The sequence below is a fragment of the Cherax quadricarinatus genome, chromosome 30 (genome assembly GCF_038502225.1).
Source record: "Cherax quadricarinatus isolate ZL_2023a chromosome 30, ASM3850222v1, whole genome shotgun sequence".
NCBI lineage: Eukaryota > Metazoa > Arthropoda > Malacostraca > Decapoda > Parastacidae > Cherax > Cherax quadricarinatus.
The window spans coordinates 6283516-6300547 of NC_091321.1; the positions used below are offsets into that span (position 1 = coordinate 6283516).

The 17032-nt window shown below is 43.1% G+C and overlaps 1 protein-coding gene across 4 annotated transcripts in view; it reads right to left on the minus strand.

Annotated features, from left to right (window-relative positions):
• gro (TLE family member transcriptional corepressor groucho) overlaps nt 1-17032 on the minus strand; it is a 146764-nt gene that overhangs the window by 107245 nt on the left and 22487 nt on the right. For 2 of the 4 annotated variants that reach the window (XM_070089861.1, XM_070089858.1), the window contains exon 2: nt 10985-11023. The exons of the other annotated variants lie outside the window; for them this stretch is intronic. In XM_070089861.1, the coding sequence (XP_069945962.1) occupies nt 10985-11023 (39 nt within the window). The remainder of the gene's footprint in view (nt 1-10984; nt 11024-17032) is intronic. 4 annotated transcript variants of the gene reach the window in all.

Here is a 17032-nt window from a genome sequence, read left to right on the forward strand (position 1 = left end):
CCCACCATCCCCAGTATCATTCTACGAGTATCAACATCATCATTATTCTACCACCACCATCACCGTCATCCACTCAATTATCCGATGATTACCCTCACCATTTGGTCTACCCTCACTGTCATCATCCCGTCAGACTCGACTTCTTAATTATCGTCATACGCCACTTTCCCGACTGTCATCAACGTTATCAAGTTTGTTTTTTGAGTGAGCGCCAGTGAGGCACTTTCAACGGGGGACTCAGTGTCACCGCCTAGACCTAGAGTAACGACCAATTAATCCATCGTCTGCCACTACCACGCGGTCCTAGGGAACCCCCGCTCAATTCTGAACAAAAGTGATGATGACAGTCGTGCAAATTTGAACGTTACCGGGTCATTAATGGTATATAATATACCGGCTTCTAGATCGAGGGATTGATTACATCATATTCGACTGTCTTTGGGTATATTTCTACAGGACCGAAGGACTGATTACATCGTCTTGTACTGTCTCCAGTTTCAACCTCTTCCATTAATATCTGTATTGAACTAATAAAGCCAATGTTTGGCGAAATGTATTTAATATACTTAAATGTCGCATTGTGTCTAATTACGTTACCTCGCCATGCTTACTTGTGAGTTAAATCTAAGTTGTTTTTTGTTGAGTTACACATCCTGACAGGTGTTTGTCAAGTTATATGATCCGTTAAGATACTGGTACTGTGAAACTCTTAGAAAAATTAATGTAGTGAAATGAGAATACGAGACCGGAATCGATTTACCCAGCATCCACACCAGTAACCCAGCATCACCAGAAAGCCAGCAACAACGCCAGTAACCAAGCATCAACACCAGTAAACCAGCACCATCACCAATACACACCATCACAGTGTCATCCCAGGGACCCAACAAACACAAAACATGCGTCCACTTTAATCAAGCCTCGTTGCCTCTTCCATTAAATAATTCAAGCCATGACCGAGCAACAGACACTCAACCAAAACACTCACACTACTTTTCTCATCAAGCGTTGCAACATCTTTGTAAAGGAGAGAGAGTGGCAATTTTCAAGAATTGCATAATCTAGCAGCCTGCGGTAGAAGCACCGAGCAAACACGATGACAAGGACAAATGAAACGACCTAGGCATTTATTAAGACGTTCCACCCAGAGGAGAGTTTCATCGTGCAATTTACTCATCTCTGAGTGAAACCTATAATAATGGCTTAGGCTGGTTCATGGGTCTGTCAACTAGGAGTTTAAGAAGTTGGCAGTTTGAGAAAACAGCTGTCGTGGATGACCTCATTCCTGGCAGTGGTTAACTGGCACGTGACATGTGAACCCACTTAGCTAATTATACCTGGGTCAGTGCTGCACACCTGGCCACCAGCACCCAGCTGCCAACACAAACACACTAGTCCCAGAGCTCAAGAGGGCGTATTATGAGGACACTAAAGGCAGCGAACCTGAAGACTCCGAGAAGATAAGAAAACTAAACTGAGACATGATTATGACGTACAAGATACTCAAATATTCAGAGTGTAGAATTAGAAGACTGTGGGGATTTGGAAACTTACAACTCAAAAAGCAGAAAGGTAGTTGTTGTAGTGTGGGAGTTTAAGAGTTAAATGAACGACCTTACCCCTCTACTTCTAACCCGGATTTATACACCTTTGTGGTCATCCTATTCTACTCTGTTAACTCTAAATTCCCGGACAACCTCAACTACTCTGTCCTTTATGCAGGTGTGTATATTTATACATGTATATACACACTATTCATGCTGGACACTCATGTTTAATTTGTGGTTCATTATTGATTGTGTATAGGTAATACTTTTGTATGCTGAGTACTGTGTGTTACAAGTGGTGTAAATATATGTTGAGTAATGTATTAATTTATGTAGTAGATACCTGAGGGATGTTTCTGGGAGCAACGCCCCTACAGACCAGTTTCCTTGGGGAAAACTAGTCTTTTTCCATTCTAGACGAAACTAGAGTAGAGAGAACAGTCACAAGTGGAACAGGGGTTTAGGCAGAGGAAGGGGTGGCTCAGTGAGAGGAAGGCACCTAGTAACTGCGTCTAACTACAAGGGGAAAGGTGGGATTGCTGACTCCAACCTAGACCTTAATTGTACACAGTTAAGTTAGGCTAGGAATATAGGTATAAGTAATAAAAAGTACAGACATCGTCTCGCTACTGTAGGCTTTAAGTGGCAACACAGATGCCAGTAGGCCAGAGGTGGGGAAGGTATCTAGAAATCTGGGCGCAGTCAGTCACGCTTGACATCCCTGCCTGCTGACCGTGTACCATTATATCTTTGATATACCTTTGATATAATTTCTTTGATGGGTTCCGAGCATTTTTCTATTCCCATAGGCCAGGCTCGTCTAGTGCTTGCTGGTCAACCAGGCTCTTGCTGCTGGTGGCCCGCAGCCCCACATATCCATCACAACCTAGTTGATAATTCCAGTACCTAATTAAACACGATTTCCAACTCATAGTGTAAACTCAGTGACTTAAAAGCAATCAGGTGTGGTAGAAATACTATTATAGACACTGGACCTAAGGAGGTACGCTAGATAACTGCGACACTTGGAGTAAACCGCTCTACCCTGAAGCACTCCAGGCTGAGGGACTTTACTTTAAACTACTCCTGATTTTCAATCATTCTTCTCTGTATTGGACTGAGAAAAGTTTTCACAATAAACGATACCCAAGTGTTGCAGAAGTACCTAAATTCATCAACCTGTCGGCTCTCTGAACTAATTATCTATATTCCACAATTCCGTACCACACAGGTATTTTTTACTAGTTAGCAGTGTGGAGCTAGCTGTAGGTCTGGTGTCTGCAGCGGGGAACATCAGAAAACATCGCTCACTGTATGTCAAGTCTACACATACTGGGAATTGTTAACCGGTGATTTTAAGTATACACCTACGTATACCTTTGATGAGTTCCCAGAGTTTCTACTCCCGGAGCCCGGCCTTGGGAGTAAATTCTCGGAACTCGCCAAAGGCATCAAAAAGTATACCTAGGTGTAGACTGACGTATAGCAATTGATGTTTCCTGATGAATATTTGCACACAGCCCGGTCGGAAAGGTGGGTAAAACGTGAGATATTTCAGAAATGTAATTTATAACCACTATCTTTAATATACCTTTGATTGGATTCGAGTCTTCCTACTCTCTCAGTCCGGCCCTGGGCCCGACTTGTCTGGTGCTTGCCTGGTCAACAAGGCTACTGTTGCTTGTAGTCTGCTGGCCCTCGTATCAGTCACAGCCTGCTTGATCCGGCACTTGGTGGAGGAAATTGTCTGGTTTCCTCTTGAAGACTACACCTGTTTCTCTGCTTCTGATATCTCCTGGTAAGATGTTAAAATGTCTAAGTCCGTGTATGTTGATACAATGTTCTCTTACCGTGCCCACGGCGCCCCTGCTTTTCACTGGATCCATCCTACACATTCTCTCACATCTCTCACTCCAGTACATAGCTATGACAGGGTACAGTGTTGGGACTAGGCTCTCAAGTACTTTCAGCGTATATATTATCACGTATCTATCTCTCTCTATCTCTATCTCTCTATCTATCTCCCTCCCCCCTGAGGAGTGCAGAAGAGCTCTAACATTGTATTTTTTCACAGTTACGTGGTCTTCATTTGTACCTCATCTTCGAAATAAAGAATTCCTGATAACACAAACTTATTCCCCAATTTCGTCCACAGAATGTGTCAGTGTTCACCAACTATCGTATATTACAGGAACAAGATGGCTGCCTACACAACACTGGACGCGTCTATGTGATAGTGGAGTTTTATTTTAGTTAGGAAAGAAACAGGTTGCTTCCTGACGCGAGACAATCAGATTACGACCAGTTAAGTGGTTAAAAATCCGCTGTCCTACCCCAGCTAGATAGGTTCTCTCCTCATTTAGAAAACAATGAGGAGCAGGGGTGCGATGGGCACAATAAGGTGAAGACTATCAACATTCGTAGTCCCAGACTATTCAACATCCTGCCAGAAGATATCAGAAACACGGCTGGAACAAGTGTAGAAGTCTTAAAGAGAAAACTGGAGAAGTATCTTCATCAGGTGCCAGATCACCCAAGCTGTGATGGATGTGGGGCAGTGGGCCTCCGGTAGCAACAGCCTGGTTGACCAGGCAAGCACCAGACAGGCCGAGCTCCGATAGTAAGACTCTCGAAACTCATCAAAGGTAAAGGTAATGGGTTACTGTGTGCTAGAATCCCAAGATAATTACCATTACTGGATGACGTGTCTAGACTCATTTCTGATATTGAAGGGATCACTGGAGTATGACGGCGAACAGTATACTACACTCCATTCCTGTGACACCAGTGAACAACTTTGGAGAAAATAAATCAGCTTTAAATCCCGAGAAAAAAAAATTCGCCAGCGACCTGGGGAAAACCCACCAGTGAAAGTGACAATACTAGTCTCCTACTGATGTCCCTCTCATCACCCTCTCTCCCTTCCTTCCCTCTCTCTCTCTCTCTCTCTCTCTCTCTCTCTCTCTCTCCACGGTTCACACACTACTTCTCACGCCCCTGCCCTCACTCTCCCTCCCTTCTCCCGGAAATTCAAGTCCCCTTCTTGGCACTCTCCAGCACACGACTACCCCAGCCTCCAAGACCCCATCCCCCGCCACACTGCACCCCTAACTCCCCTACTACTCATCACACAACCACAAGAGGGGAGCAGAGGCGGGAGAGGGGAAACGCGCTAACACGCAGGATATAATTACCGAGGGGAAATAAATCAATGTAACGATACACGCCCAACACACACCTGGCCACTCACCAACTAAATAAATCCAACAGGCAAGTGGCCGGGGAGAGAGGGGGAAAGAGGGGTGAAAGGGCGAGGGGAAATAAGAGGGGACACGAACCGGTCCAGCTCTTCCCCTCAGCCAGACTAAGAGTTACCAGTAAATGGAGAGTAATCCGGTTTACTGGAGTCATAAGCCTGCGGCCGGACCTGCGACAGGTCCTGCCGCACGTCCGCCTAGTACTGACCCTCCTCCCACAACTGCTTTGATATGGTAATGGCGAATTCAGTGGAAAAATGTCCAAAAAAGACCAGAGGATAAAGGAAGGAGTGAAAGAATAAGGAGAATGGGGGAAGGAAAGCAAGAGGGAGAGGGAGGGAAGGGAAGAGGAGGGGAGACGAGACGAGACGAGACGAGAGTCCAAGGAAATTCCGAGACGGTAGGATTTGCTTTACTTGTGACCGTCATCAACAATACCTTTGAAGCGTCTATAAACAAGGAAGTGCATCCACACACAAGACGAGATTGAAAAGTAAAAAAAAAAAAAAATTATTAAGAGGCGGGAGTGGTGGGTAAGGTGTGGTGGTAGTGCTGCTGCTGGCGTTGGTGCCGAAATGGTGGTGCTGGCGCGGGAGGGGGAGAGAGGGGAGAGAGGGGGGAGAGAGGGGGGAGAGAGGGGGGGTAGAGAGAGGGAGAGAGGGAGAGAGAGGGGGGAGAGAGAGGGGGGAGAGAGAGGGGGGAGAGGGAGAGGGGGAGAGAGAGAGGGAGAGAGGGGGAGAGGAGGGGGAGAGGGGGAGAGAGAGGGGGAAGAGGGGGGAGAGAGGGGAGAGGGGGAGAGAGAGGGGGAGAGCGAGGGGGAGAGAGAGGGGGAGAGAGAGGGGGGGAGAGAGAGGGGGAGAGGGGGGAGAGAGAGGGGGGGAGAGAGAGGGGGGAGAGAGAGGGGGGGAGAGAGAGGGGGGGAGAGAGAGGGGGGGAGAGAGAGGGGGGGAGAGAGAGGGGGGAGAGGGGGAGAGAGAGAGGGGGGGAGAGAGGGGGAGAGAGAGAGGGGGACAGAGAGAGAGGGGGACAGAGAGAGGGGGACAGAGAGAGGGGGACAGGCAGAGAGAGGAAGACAGGCAGAGAGAGGGGGACAGGCAGAGAGAGGGGGACAGAGAGAGGGGGACAGAGAGAGGGGGACAGAGAGAGGGGGACAGAGAGAGGGGGACAGAGAGAGGGGGACAGAGAGAGGGGGACAGAGAGAGGGGGACAGAGAGAGGGGGGGAGAGAATCTTAAATCTCTTTAGCAGAGGTAATAACTTAAATGTTATCAGGTGGTACATGGGTGGCGAGCAGGAGCCTCCAGCAGCAGCAGCAGCAGCAGCAGTGAGGGACTGGTGCCCACCCTGGCCACCCAGTGCTGACTGCAGCTCTGATAACTAAGCTCAGCTCTGTGGTAACCACCATCATAGTCTCGGGCTACCACCAGTGAGGGAGGTCACCGTAGAGGTGCACTCCTACTGCCTTCAACGCAGCAGCAAAACTATGATTTTAACTTCTGTTTGCATTCACAGCTAAAGCAGTCTTATCTATTAGTAGGTTGAATTTGTGAAGGACCTGCCCAGTATGGGCCAACAGACCTACTGCAGTGTTCCTCCTTTATGTTATCTCATTTACATAAGAAAGAACACTGCAGCGAGCCAACTGACCCATGCGAGGCAGGTCCAAGTTTCCAACCGCCTTAAGCCAATGACCCATCCTAGTCAGGTCAGGTCCACTTAAGGAAGGAGCACGGCATCAGACCTATTAGCACAAGTTAGTCAGCTCCAACTCACGCCCACCCACATCCAATCATGTATTTATCTAAAGTATTTTTAAAACTACACAACGTTTGTTCCACTCATCCACAACTCTTATTACCACGTGAAATACTGATGATGGTATTGTATACCATTCTTGTACAACTTGTCAGCAACTAACATCATGGAATCTTGGTTCAAAGGGCATCTACACGACCTTCACGGCTCTAACTACAACTTACCCATCCCTTTGGGTATGACCTACTTCCACTGGGGGATCCCGCCTACCAGTGACTATGCCCTCGTCTGCTACCCGTCTCAATACACCTGCTGCTAATATATAAGCGCCAGTCTCCTTGCCTCTGCTCCAGAATCTTCACGACTACGGTGCTCTTCACACCAACTCCAAGGCTGAGGGACTGATTACCTCATCTTTTATATATAGTTCTACTCTCATCAATTTATGTCCTAGAATTTGTATTGATAAAGCCACTGGATGGTGAAACTTCTACAGTAAAGATACCCAGATATTGCACATGTGTCTCAGTTTTCATCAATAATAATAAGTGATAATCTACTCACTGTGTCCTTTTACTTTACAATTCCTTGGTACGTTAGTGTGGCTTGTCAATGGTCCAGGTCGGACCGAAACGTCTTCATAAACTTATTTCTCCCATGTGCGGGTTATTTGTGTATTGTGCAGTTATTGAAAGACTGCTGTCAAGAAGGTTTTCTGTGAACCTCAATGATAAATATGTTGATAGTTGTCTCGTGTGATCTGTTACAAAGCTCCACTTGAATGAATGACAATGCTGTAAAACCTGACTCGACAGCAATCTGATATTTAAATGTATTTGACAAAGCATAAAACGTTGCCGACTCATTTTCTCCGTGCTCTGTTGAAATCGCCTTTTCACCGGGATAGAAACCTGTAAGGTGATTCAGCCGCCTTCCAATGAAGTTATATTCACTTAAGCCTCATCTTTAATGTAATTTAATGTAATTTCCTCTCTGTTCACGCAACACTACACTGCATTTGTGGAGTCATCTGTCTGTCAGATCCATAATTGTCTCTGCTATCACCGATGTTCGATATATTTGGTTAAATTACGTGGGAAACAGTACCTTATTAACCGAACACCTTCTGAAGACCCTCCCTCCCTAGTAGGCGGCTAGAGAACGTGCAAGGTGTAGTCTAAAATATTTGAGTACTTTCGGTGAATTAGCGTCGAATACGCTGAGCTAGCACTGTTCCAGTCCTCGTCGAGTGCCAGCATGCTACACAACTGCTAGTATTACCAATAGTACTAATTTTAAAACACTAAGTATGAGATAATTTTCTAGTTACGAGCTGTTTGTAATAGCTGATAACATGTTCTTCACATTTCAAAACACCGACCTGGATGTTTGTCATTCTGACCCTAAGAGTAACATTTGTGGATCCTATAGCTTGTCTATATTAAGGGTACGTAAGTGGCTTTTATCTGTCAGTTATAAGGAAAATTTTCTCAAAAAGCAACACGCAGTCTGATGTAAGCATCACATTTCGATTGATCAGGAATGTTAGTAATTTTTTTTATACTGTATCTGAAGGACCATCCCTTAAAAACTGGTCAATTAGCAAGAATTTTCTCTTATACATTTAAAGATATATTTTTTCATTTATGTTAATATAAAAATTAATGATTTTGTACCAAAAGAACCTTACGAAACTTACCTAACCTCAGTATAACAAACGCAATTTCATTTAGCCTAATCCAACTAAATATATTTTATACAAGTTTACAATAATTTAATAATAAACAAAGACAATGAAATGCATTGTTGTGCAAGAAAGGTATAAAATACCGACAATATGAAAGTTAAGACACATGTGCAACATCTGGATATCTTTATTGTAGACGTTTCGCCATCCAGTGGCTTTATCAATACAGATTCTAGGACATAATAGGAAGACAGTAGAACTATATACAAAAGATGAGGTAATCAGTCCCTCGGCCTTGGAGTTAGTGTTCACAGCATTGTGGTGGAGGAGAATCTGGAGCAAAGGCAAGAAGACTGACGCCTATATAACCGCCAGTGTTCTTGCCTTTGCTCCAGATTCTCCTCCACCACGATGCTGTGAACACTAACTCCAAGGCCGAGGGACTGATTATCTCATCTTTTGTATATAGTTCTACTGTCTTCCTATTATGTCCTAGAATCTGTATTGATAAAGCCACTGGATGGCGAAACGTCTACAATAAAGATATCCAGATGTTGCACATGTGTCTTAACGAAATGCATTGTTATCGTTAAATTCAGTATAATTTTTGCGAAATTACTGCATACACACATTTTCGCTTGCCCCATTCGGCAAGAAGTGCGTTGCTCTAAGTTTTACTTATTCGGCACGACATTATATATATATTTTATATATATATATATATATATATATATATATATATATATATATATATATATATATATATATATATATATATATATATATAATATATATATATATATATATATATATATATATATTTTCCAACAAGTCGGTCGTCTCCCACCGAGGCAGGGTGACCCAAAAAAGAAAGAAAATCCCCAAAAAGAAAATACTTTCATCATTCAACACTTTCACCACACTCACAAATTATCAATGCTTTTGCAGAGGTGCTCAGAATACAACAGCTTAGAAGTATATACGTATAAAGATACACAACATATCCCTCCAAACTGCCAATATCCCAAACCCCTCCTTTAAAGTGCAGGCATTGTACTTCCCATTTCCAGGACTCAAGTCCGACTATATGAAAATAACCGGTTTCCCTGAATCCCTTCACTAAATATTACCCTGCTCACACTCCAACAGATCGTCAGGTCCCAAGTACCATTCGTCTCCATTCACTCCTATCTAACACGCTCACGCACGCTTGCTGGAAGTCCAAGCCCCTTGCCCACAAAACCTCCTTAACCGCCTCTCTCCAACCCTTTCGAGGACGACCCCTACCCCGCCTTCCTTCCCCTATAGATTTATATGCTTTCCATGTCATTCTACTTTGATCCATTCTCTCTAAATGACCAAACCACCTCAACAACCCCTCTTCTGCCCTCTGACTAATACTTTTATTAACTCCACACCTTCTCCTAATTTCCACACTCCGAATTTTCTGCATAATATTTACACCACACATTATATATATATATATATATATATATATATATATATATATATATATATATATATATATTATATATATTATATATATATATATATATATATATATATATATATATATATATATATTTTATATATATATATATATAACAGGTCTAAATTATGATCCCTCCCTCTCAAGCACTAAGGAGTACAGTGACTGATAGTTGGCATTATCAATATTTCATGTTTAGCTGAATTTATGAGGACAATTTTAAAGTTTTCTGCACATTATGTACAATTTCACCTGCCACAAATGGAGCTGTTAGTGTACCTGATACCTGATGAACGTGTACAGCAATATTCCTGTCTATAGAGTACAAGTACCCTACATGAAAGTACCATTATTGGGTTTGAATTTGTTGCGTGCGCCAAGCACACAAGACCAACCCCATTCCTGTAGTCGCCTTTGCTAGCTGTATTTTAACCAGATCTCAGGTTGTATGATGACCGTTAGACGTGCTGTGGCACTGCAACTTGTCGGGGAGGAGTATGTCAGTGTGTAGTCGAAGGGATGGTTCAATCACTTTGGAGTAATCAGTCTTGCCAACAACACATTAAGGATATCAGCTGGCAAATATCCCATTATAACTTCTAGGTCTTTGTGATAACTGTTTATTATAAGCTAAGTCGGCATATACTCGCCTATATGTACAGGTTGCAGGGGTCAAGTGCAAATCATTTACTACCAAAGCTCCTTACCCCGCTCCACATTATAGTTTATACGTCAAGGAAAATCACTTGCGAGTCTTAATTATATGATGACCCGATCAATGGTTCCTTAAGAGCTTGGTAAGGATTTCGCTGTGACAATGTTTGACGAGTTGCAGCACTGATTACCTCCATACAAAATTATTTACTCTCTTGACTGCTGTGGGTTATTTATGGAAGGGTAAAAAGAATGCCATTAAAATAGACAAACATTCCTAGGTTATTTACGTAAACCCTGTGGAATAAAAGACAGGCTAGTAGTTCTGCCTATTAAGAGAAGGCGGGATCTATGTGGCAGTCTCTCGTGGTATACCTTTACTGCTGCTACATCTCAACTCTTTCCAGCTACCCACCTTATGAAGCTACGGCTACCCCTTCCCCCACCTCCAAAAGCCAGGGATACAAGCAGCCCCAGGAAGACAGAGCACCCGAGAAGGAAGATTAAGCAAGCCCATGTCCAGAGTGGTTACTTGTAGTGCATATCTTAAGAGAGTTAATAAAGAGGAAGGTACGTGAGGTAACAGCATTACTCACCGTTGTACTCACGTCCCTCGTCGAGGCGACCAACTGAAACTGATCAATGTGATACAGCATAAGACTATATACACTTGACATGAAATGTATTGGTTGTATTCACAGTATATATGCAGGACAAGTCACCACTCTCCCACACAAGGGCAGTTTCAAACACGTCATCACACTGCGATGACCGCACACCCACACCTTCCTTACGCCAAGGACAAGCGTTCATAATAATTATTACTTTTTCATGATGTGAAAACCAATCATCAACGTAGATTTAATAGAATTATATGACACACTCACGTCTGCAACAGACACAACGTTATTTTTAACGATCTGACCAGATACACTCCATCCACTTAAATATATGCAATCAATTAGCAAAAAAAAAAAAACTAATATAATATATATATATATATATATATATATATATATATATATATATATATATATATATATATATATATATATATATATATACCTAAATCATGCTAAATGATATTACCCGCTTGAATTCTATGCAACATGTTATACAGAAGCGGTCAACGACAAGCCAGAATAAATATGACAACTGAATCGGGCGAGATAAAACGTGGCATCTCGTGGGTTTTCGAGTTGCTATGTAGTTTAGGTAATAAACTTACAAAAAACAGCCAATTGGTGTGCATTTCGGACGAGTAAAATGTGTGTGTGTGGCTTTCATGTCACTGTGCACCTCGCAGTGACCCTATGTTGAGCAACGATGCAGAATCTTTACTTTAACTAGCTATATTCAGATTTTTACAATACCAATAGGGTTTTTTCCAAGTGCAATTTAAAACAAAAATATGATCGTAAATGACATTTAAAAACTAATAAATGTCCGAAAACTTAAATCTTTTGCTCTATTTCCCGTGTCAGTGGTAGAATTTAAACAAGCAAAGCATACAGGTGCAAAATAAACTTTGCTGTGACAACGTTTCGCTTTATGTACAGTCTTATCAAATTAAGCGAAACGTTACCACACAAAAATAAACTGTCGGCAGAATGCTTTTGCATGGAAGCACTGAAGTGGCACCAGGAATTTCATAGTGCAGGTGCATCATTATGGGTGCCTACTGCCCATCGCTGCCTGATGACGTAATATAAAACTGCCCCATAAACAAACAAAACATTAAACTAAAAATAAAATATAACTCCAAGGTACCTTAAAACATCATATATATATATATATATATATATATATATATATATATATATATATATATATATATATATATATATATATATATATATATTACGTGCGTTTCTTGAGGATGTGATGATATTTGTTCAAGAGTGTTTATGGTTCCGGGGATAATCGCCCCCCCCCCTTCCCCCCCGTCTCTGGGTCTCAAATCAAAGCTCGTACAAGAACAACTACTAATGAATATACAGGAAAGATGTGTGTAGCAATGCCTACTGAATATAAGTTTAAAGTTTGAAGATGGGTATATTATGGAGTCATGTAGAGGAAGGGGGACTATTTTTATTGTTCTTGTATATATATTAACAAGGGCATATAATGAATTTGGTCACAGAACTCCAGTGTCTACACACTGAATAAAAAATAGAGTTGAAAAATTCATACATGAATTTCAATTTGCATGCAGTAACAAAAAATACATCTTTCCTTGCGGCGTACCTTCCATAATGTCGAAGATAACTACAGTGAAGACACTGATATTAAGTATGCAACATAAGTTGCAAACTTAATATCACCTTCGTTGTGATTATTTTACAATGTATAATGTATTTCTCCCCCCCCCCGGTGTTCTGAAAGCTTTTTACCTTGGGTGTTGCTCTATTCAAATCACACGTGTATTTGTATGCTAAACAAAACCCCTCCAAGGCTTCAGGTACAGTAGCTTAAGTGACTATGAAGGTTTAAACGTGTGGGCAAATAATACGCATGACCTGACCACCACAATGGAAATCCTAATGTGTGAATCTTAATTTAGTATGGCACCAACATAACCTGGCATCCACAAGTCTCCCTCTTATCTGCCTTCCCTGTCACCACACACGAGTTCATTAGTTATCCCAGTGACGAAACTAGCCCTTAAAGGAAAAAAAAACATCGTATATTTGCTTCTTCACTTCTGCGAATGATCGAGGCTGTTGCTGTTGGCGGCCCACATACTCAGCACAGCCTGGTTGATCTAACACCTGGTGGAGATACTAGTCCAATTTCCTTTGTCCCAGCAGAGTTTGATATTTTCTTGTGAGATGTTCAATAACTTAGAACCATGGATGCTGATGCAATGTTCTCTTATTGTGCCCACGGCCCCCCTGCTTTATACTGGGTTAATTTAAAGCTTCCTCAAATCTCACTCCAGTATGTTATGGCGGTGTACAGATTTGGGGCTAGGCTCTCTAGTACTTTAAACTTAGATAAATGTAATGTCCGTCTGTCTGTCTGTCCCCCCTCTCCCTCTCCCCCCCCCGCTCCAGTGAGGAATGGTGGAGATGAACCTGCAAGACATTCGGTCCAAACTCGCCCTAAATGAATAAGAAAGGTGAAAGTGACTATGAAATGCTATCAAATAAATGTGATCACACAGATTTAAGAATAGATATGACTTTAAAGAGGTTAAAATACAACTCTGTCGCCTAACAAGATTCTACCCCTTCAAACACAAATAGCTAAGTCGCTCCAGGCACCATCACAACCCCTCTCTAGAGCGTTGTTCATGTAGCAGTAAGTCATCGGTAGTGTCAGCTCTACCCGACGCCTCAACATGTTACTCTGCCCTTGCTCTCTCCTACGAACACCTTAATAACTCAACTCTCCCTACACACCCCATGTTTATTCGGCGGCACGGGGCTGGGGGGCAGGAAACTAAAAAGGATGGCAAACAAGATAAGCCCAATGAAAACATACGAGTGAAACTAGGACGAGACAGGCTGACGGGAGGATGGACAGACATGAAGGGGAGGGGGGGGGAAGCAGGGCGAAGGGAAAGGGAAGACTCTCACAAAAGCCAAAACTAAGCATAGCGTGACGTACCTACCTACCTGGAGTAGGAAGGTAGGTAGGTACACCTGCAAACTTAAAACAATTTTTTTTAACCAAGATTGATCAAACATTAGGAAACGAAACATGTTAAAGAGGAATGATTAAGTCACCTAATTAGAAAATTGCACCTGTTTTAGTGGCACCAAGTAAGTTAGTAGCGTACACACTAGGTGAGAGGGACCAGGATACGAGGATATATAATCCACACTCATCATGTTAAGAAAAAAAAATGACAAAACGCAAGTTAGGAAGGGAAAATATCCGCAAGCAATTTACAGTTGTAAAATCTCAATTGCCGCGGCATGCCAGATCAACCAGGGTGCCATGTTGTGATGAATATGTGGGCCAGCGGGTCTCCAAACAGCAAGTCCCTGGTTAACAAGGCAAATAACATGGAGCCATGACCCCAAGGCCGGGACACGCGAGTGGGGAAAAACTAAAAACGGGTCACTGGCAAGCAGTCTCATTTTATATATTAATTTTTTCTGCATATATCAATTAATGATAGTCAAATAAGGAACAGGAGCAACAGGAGCAAGAGCAAGCATCGGAGCAGCAGCAGCTGAAGAAGCAGAAGAGGGAGGAGCATCAGCAAGAGTAAGAGCGATAGAGAGAAGGGGCAGCAGATACGTCAAACTTCAGATGATGTCTAATCCTAATGTGTGGAAGTAGAGGGGCGTGTCGAAGACTATCTGCCTCACATAATCCTCATGGAGGCCAATCCACAATGCAGATCATCCCCCCCCTTCCACCACATCCCCAAACTCCTCTCCAGAGCCACCACAACAGATCCTTCCACGGCGCCCTTTCCCCGCCAACATAATGCCATGCTGGGCTGTAAAAGCCAGTTGCGGGCTCAGATATTAATTCAACAACAAAAACAAGCCTACTCCACAGTGCAGCAACGAGAAATACACAACTGTGTTTGCAGGCAATGTTTATAGCGTTTACGGAGGCCAACGTAAAAGACTTAAAAGCGAAATATGGATAACTCGGGTATATACAATCTATTTAGATGCGACCGAAAAAAAAAAAGTGGGAGTGGGTTGGTCAGTAGTTAAAGAGTAGCTCATATATATTGAGCTAATTAATACGAATGTTGTAAAAGTTTTAGTGGACAGAATACTAACAGACTGCAATAGCAAAGAATGTGCCCAGTATTAGTTTTGATTAAATCTCTCGCAACCAATTTATTAGGCTTTTGCAATAAATACTAATTATGCCAGCAGAACAGAACCGACCATACTAGGCAATACCTTCCATCTTATGTTCACGAAAATGACTACTTTCTTTGAGATGTAAGGTAGTCGAAGACAGCAAACTCAGATCACAAACTAATCAAGGTTTAGACCTGCATTACTGTCAGGAGGAGCGAAACACTAAACCAAGGAGAATTCTACAAATTAAATTTCAGTAATAAAAACAGCAGTAACAACTGGTTATCAGGCCCTGATCTACCGGGAGACCTGGTCATGGACCCCCAGAACACCCTCCAGGTAGACTCCAGGCAGATGAAAGCAAGGGTGCGTGGGCACACGAGAACACTATCATCCGTGGTCCCAGACTATTTAACATCTTACCCGACGATATCAGAAACACTGCGGGATACCACCTCAGAGTGGAAGTCTTCAAAAGGAAACTGAACAAGTATCGCCATCAGGTGCAAAATCAACCAGGCCATGATGAATATGTGGGCTAGCAGCAACAGCCTGGTTGACAAGGCAAGCTCCAGACGAGCCTAGCCCAAGACCGGGCTCCGGGAGTAGAAAAACTCTTTGAAACTCGAAGGTATATGTCAACTGGGACCAAATCAATCGTGACCTCACTGAAATATCCTGGTGACCAGCAGGAGACACCAAGCACCCCGTGGTAGAAGCTACACTTTACTTGCGTAGTGTGTTGATTCAGTACATCGTGTGTCATCACACACATTAGCAAGAGTTGCTGGATGACAAAATAATAACTACGAGCACTCGTTGTCGTGCGATGTTGTGAGCTAAGCCTTCAGAGGATACTTCACTCTTCGAAGACTAATGTGATGTTACGAAGTCTATATGAATTGGGGGTGAGTGGGGGGGGGGGAGATGGCGAGAAGGAAATGACATGACACCACCAAAAGACGAGGAAAGATGTACAAGGAATAGAGGGGAAGAGACGGGTGAAGAGGAAAGCAAGGAGCTAGGGAGGAGAGATGGGTGGTTAGAGAAGGGACGCGGAGCCGAGAGATGGGTAGGAAGGAAGTTTTAGACTTTTTTTTTTTAGCACAACTGGATACTTCAGCAAAGTGCTGCTACCCTGTTACATATGGTCTACCTGGAGGGTATTCCGGGATCAACGCCCCCGCGGCCCGGTCCATGACCAGACCTCCCGGTGGATCAGGGCCTGATCAACGAGGCTGTTACTGCTGGCCGCTCGTAGTCCAACGTACATAGTAGGAACATTTTCATTAAGGAAAAAAAATCATAATTTTTAAAGCGGCGGACAGGAAGGCCTCTGTCAGATGACCAAAAGCTCCAGTTGTTGGTCATCATATGACAGACCCGCGTCAGGAAACACTTGTCCCGTTTCATGACAAATCTTAACTACAACAGAGGATGGTTACATAGTGTTAAAATCTGTCAGTGAGCTGAGAAACGTCATTAGAATAATGAGGATATCGTCCGTAATGCCACCATGTATTCAGCAGCTACGAGAGCTTTAAGGATATCGTTCCAGTAGAGCTGAAGTTTCAATTACTTGGATTTACCTGGAGTAGCTTCCTGAGGTCACCGGCCTCGCGTCCCGGTCCCAGACCAAGCCTACTGGTTGGTGGCCTGATCGATCAAGCTACTAGTGCCCACCGCCCACAGTCTAACATATACACCACAACTCAGCTGATAGGAACGATTTTGAGGAATCTGTAGAAATCTCTTGAAGGTAGATAGATTTTTGTTGATAATCCCCCTTGTGCATAAAGAGAGGTGTTGAAGAGTCGTGGTTCCTTAACACTCTCTCGGTGTACTCATCGTTGGAGGTATCCTGCA